General features: G+C 51.9%; 1 protein-coding gene across 1 annotated transcript; it reads right to left on the bottom strand.

The window, feature by feature from the left end:
* Positions 1-203: 203 nt before the first annotated feature.
* On the bottom strand, positions 204-977 carry LOC117455900 (putative nuclease HARBI1). The gene has a single exon (XM_034095531.1). The coding sequence runs from the start codon at positions 975-977 to the stop codon at positions 204-206; it is 774 nt and encodes a 257-aa protein (XP_033951422.1).
* Positions 978-2040: the final 1063 nt, after the last annotated feature.

Genomic DNA, 2040 nt, shown 5'->3' on the forward strand with positions numbered 1-2040 from the left:
GTCGCCGGCCCCAATACAGATGTTGTGGAGGACGGCACATGCTGTTATGATCTGAAATTTAAAAATTGGCAGAAATATATATATACAGTATATGTTATACCTCATGTTAGATCTACTCTTCAGTATTATCAAAATGTCCTAATGAGTGATTACTTACATGAGGAACGAAGGTGTGGTGCACCTCCAGCGCTTGCAGAAAGATACTACTGAATCGTGTCTTCATCACCCCGAAGGCCGAAGGCACGCTCGATGATGGAGCGTGCCCGGGAGTGATGGCTGTTGAAGCGCTGGGGTCCCACACCTTGCAGCGGCCGTTTGTAGGGAGTGATGAGGGGGAGTGGATGTTGGAGGCAGGGGTACCCCCCGTCTGCGAGGATAAAGTGCCCTGGAGGAGGGTAGAGTGCCTGCCGATAGAGTGGGCTGTGGCGGAGCACTCTAGAGTCATGGACTGACCCAGGCCAGCCCACGTACGTGTCGATGAAGCGGCCCTGATGGTCACAAACAGCCTGCAGCAAAATGGAGCTGAACAGTTTTCTGTTCCTATAGCAGTGACCATCAGGGCCGCTTGGTGGCACGATGCGGACATGGCAGCCGTCGATTGCTCCAGCAGCTTTTCTGAAGGCTCTGTGTCTGGCCAGCCCTGCGAACCCACGCGACACAGCCTCCAGGTCTTCTGCTGTCCTGGGGAGGTGGATGACCTGGTGGCAAATGGCCACCACCTCCTCAGTCACTCTGTGGACAATCCGATGTACCGTGGATCTAGGCATCCCAAAAACTCTGGAGACCACCCTGCATGATGCCCCACTTGCCAGCCAGAACAGGAACACCAGGGTCTCAATTGTGGCCCCCCATCCATGTCTCCTGTCCTGACCCAGGAGTTCCAGCAGCACCTTCAGGGACTCCCTGCTCAGCCTGAAATCAGGGCGTGTGTCCTGGTCATTAAAAAACCTGTCCGATGGAGGAGGAGTCACGGGCATTGAGGATGTAAGACGTGTTTCTCCGCTGCTCCTGAGAATGTGACTTAATTTCATAAATCCTGCACAATTTTGGTATTTTATTGTTGAAATTAAATAGAACATAAACTAAGGATTCGTCGTACGTGACTTTTGTTAACCAAAACAACCGAAATGTCTTCTGCTCGCCAAAAATCCGAAGCACAGAAAGGAGGCCGCAGCAAAACCTCGCCTTTGCCTGACCCGGCTAACGCTACTCGAGGGGTGGCTGAAGCTAACGCACTCGACGCCGAACTTTTACAAAGTATGATGGACTCCCTGAAAGCCGACATTTTTGGCAAAATGTACTCTTTATCTTCCAGCCTACGCTCCGAGATTACCTCTGTCCGAAAAGAACTAAAAGAGTCAATAGGACCATTACAAGCTAAAGTCGAGCAACACGGGCAAACTGTGCTTGAACTTGAACGAGCTGCTACGGACCATAGCGGCCGGATAACGGAGCTGGAAGCTACAGTTAGCAGGCTAACGGCTCAGGCTAAACATGCTGATGATCGGTGCGAGGACCTGGAGGGGAGATCCAGAATGAATAATATTCGGCTGGTGGGCATATCGGAGGGATTGGAGGGACCTCGTCCTACTGAGTTTATCGCCAAACTACTTCAGGAAATACTTCGCCTGGATGAAAAGCCCCTGCTAGATCGAGCTCATCGTACACTGCGGGACAGGCCCAGAGAGGGAGATGCACCCCGACCATTCGTCGTAAGAGTTCATTACTTTCACATTCGCAATGAGATCCTACGTCGGGCCGGGGAACTGTCTCCCCTCCTCTGTCAGGGTAAGAGGATTTCTATCTTTGCTGACTACACCTCCACCGTCGCTAAAAAACGAGCTGCTTTTGGAACTGTCAAGCGTCAGCTGCACTCATGTCCGGGCATTAAGTTTGGACTTCTCTACCCAGCGGTGCTCCGAATCACGCTGCCGAGCGGAGACACACATCGGTTTGAAGACCCTACAGCTGCAAATGACTTTGTCAATACAAAACTCAAGAAAGCAGTCACTCCAAGTGCTGTGTGACGGAGCAGAGCCG

This window comes from Pseudochaenichthys georgianus, chromosome 12 (genome assembly GCF_902827115.2).
Source record: "Pseudochaenichthys georgianus chromosome 12, fPseGeo1.2, whole genome shotgun sequence".
Taxonomy (NCBI): Eukaryota; Metazoa; Chordata; class Actinopteri; order Perciformes; family Channichthyidae; genus Pseudochaenichthys; species Pseudochaenichthys georgianus.

Excerpts from the sequence above, each read along its gene's own strand:
- LOC117455900 (XM_034095531.1), bottom strand. The coding sequence starts at position 977 with ATGCCCGTGACTCCTCCTCCATCGGACAGGTTTTTTAATGACCAGGAC.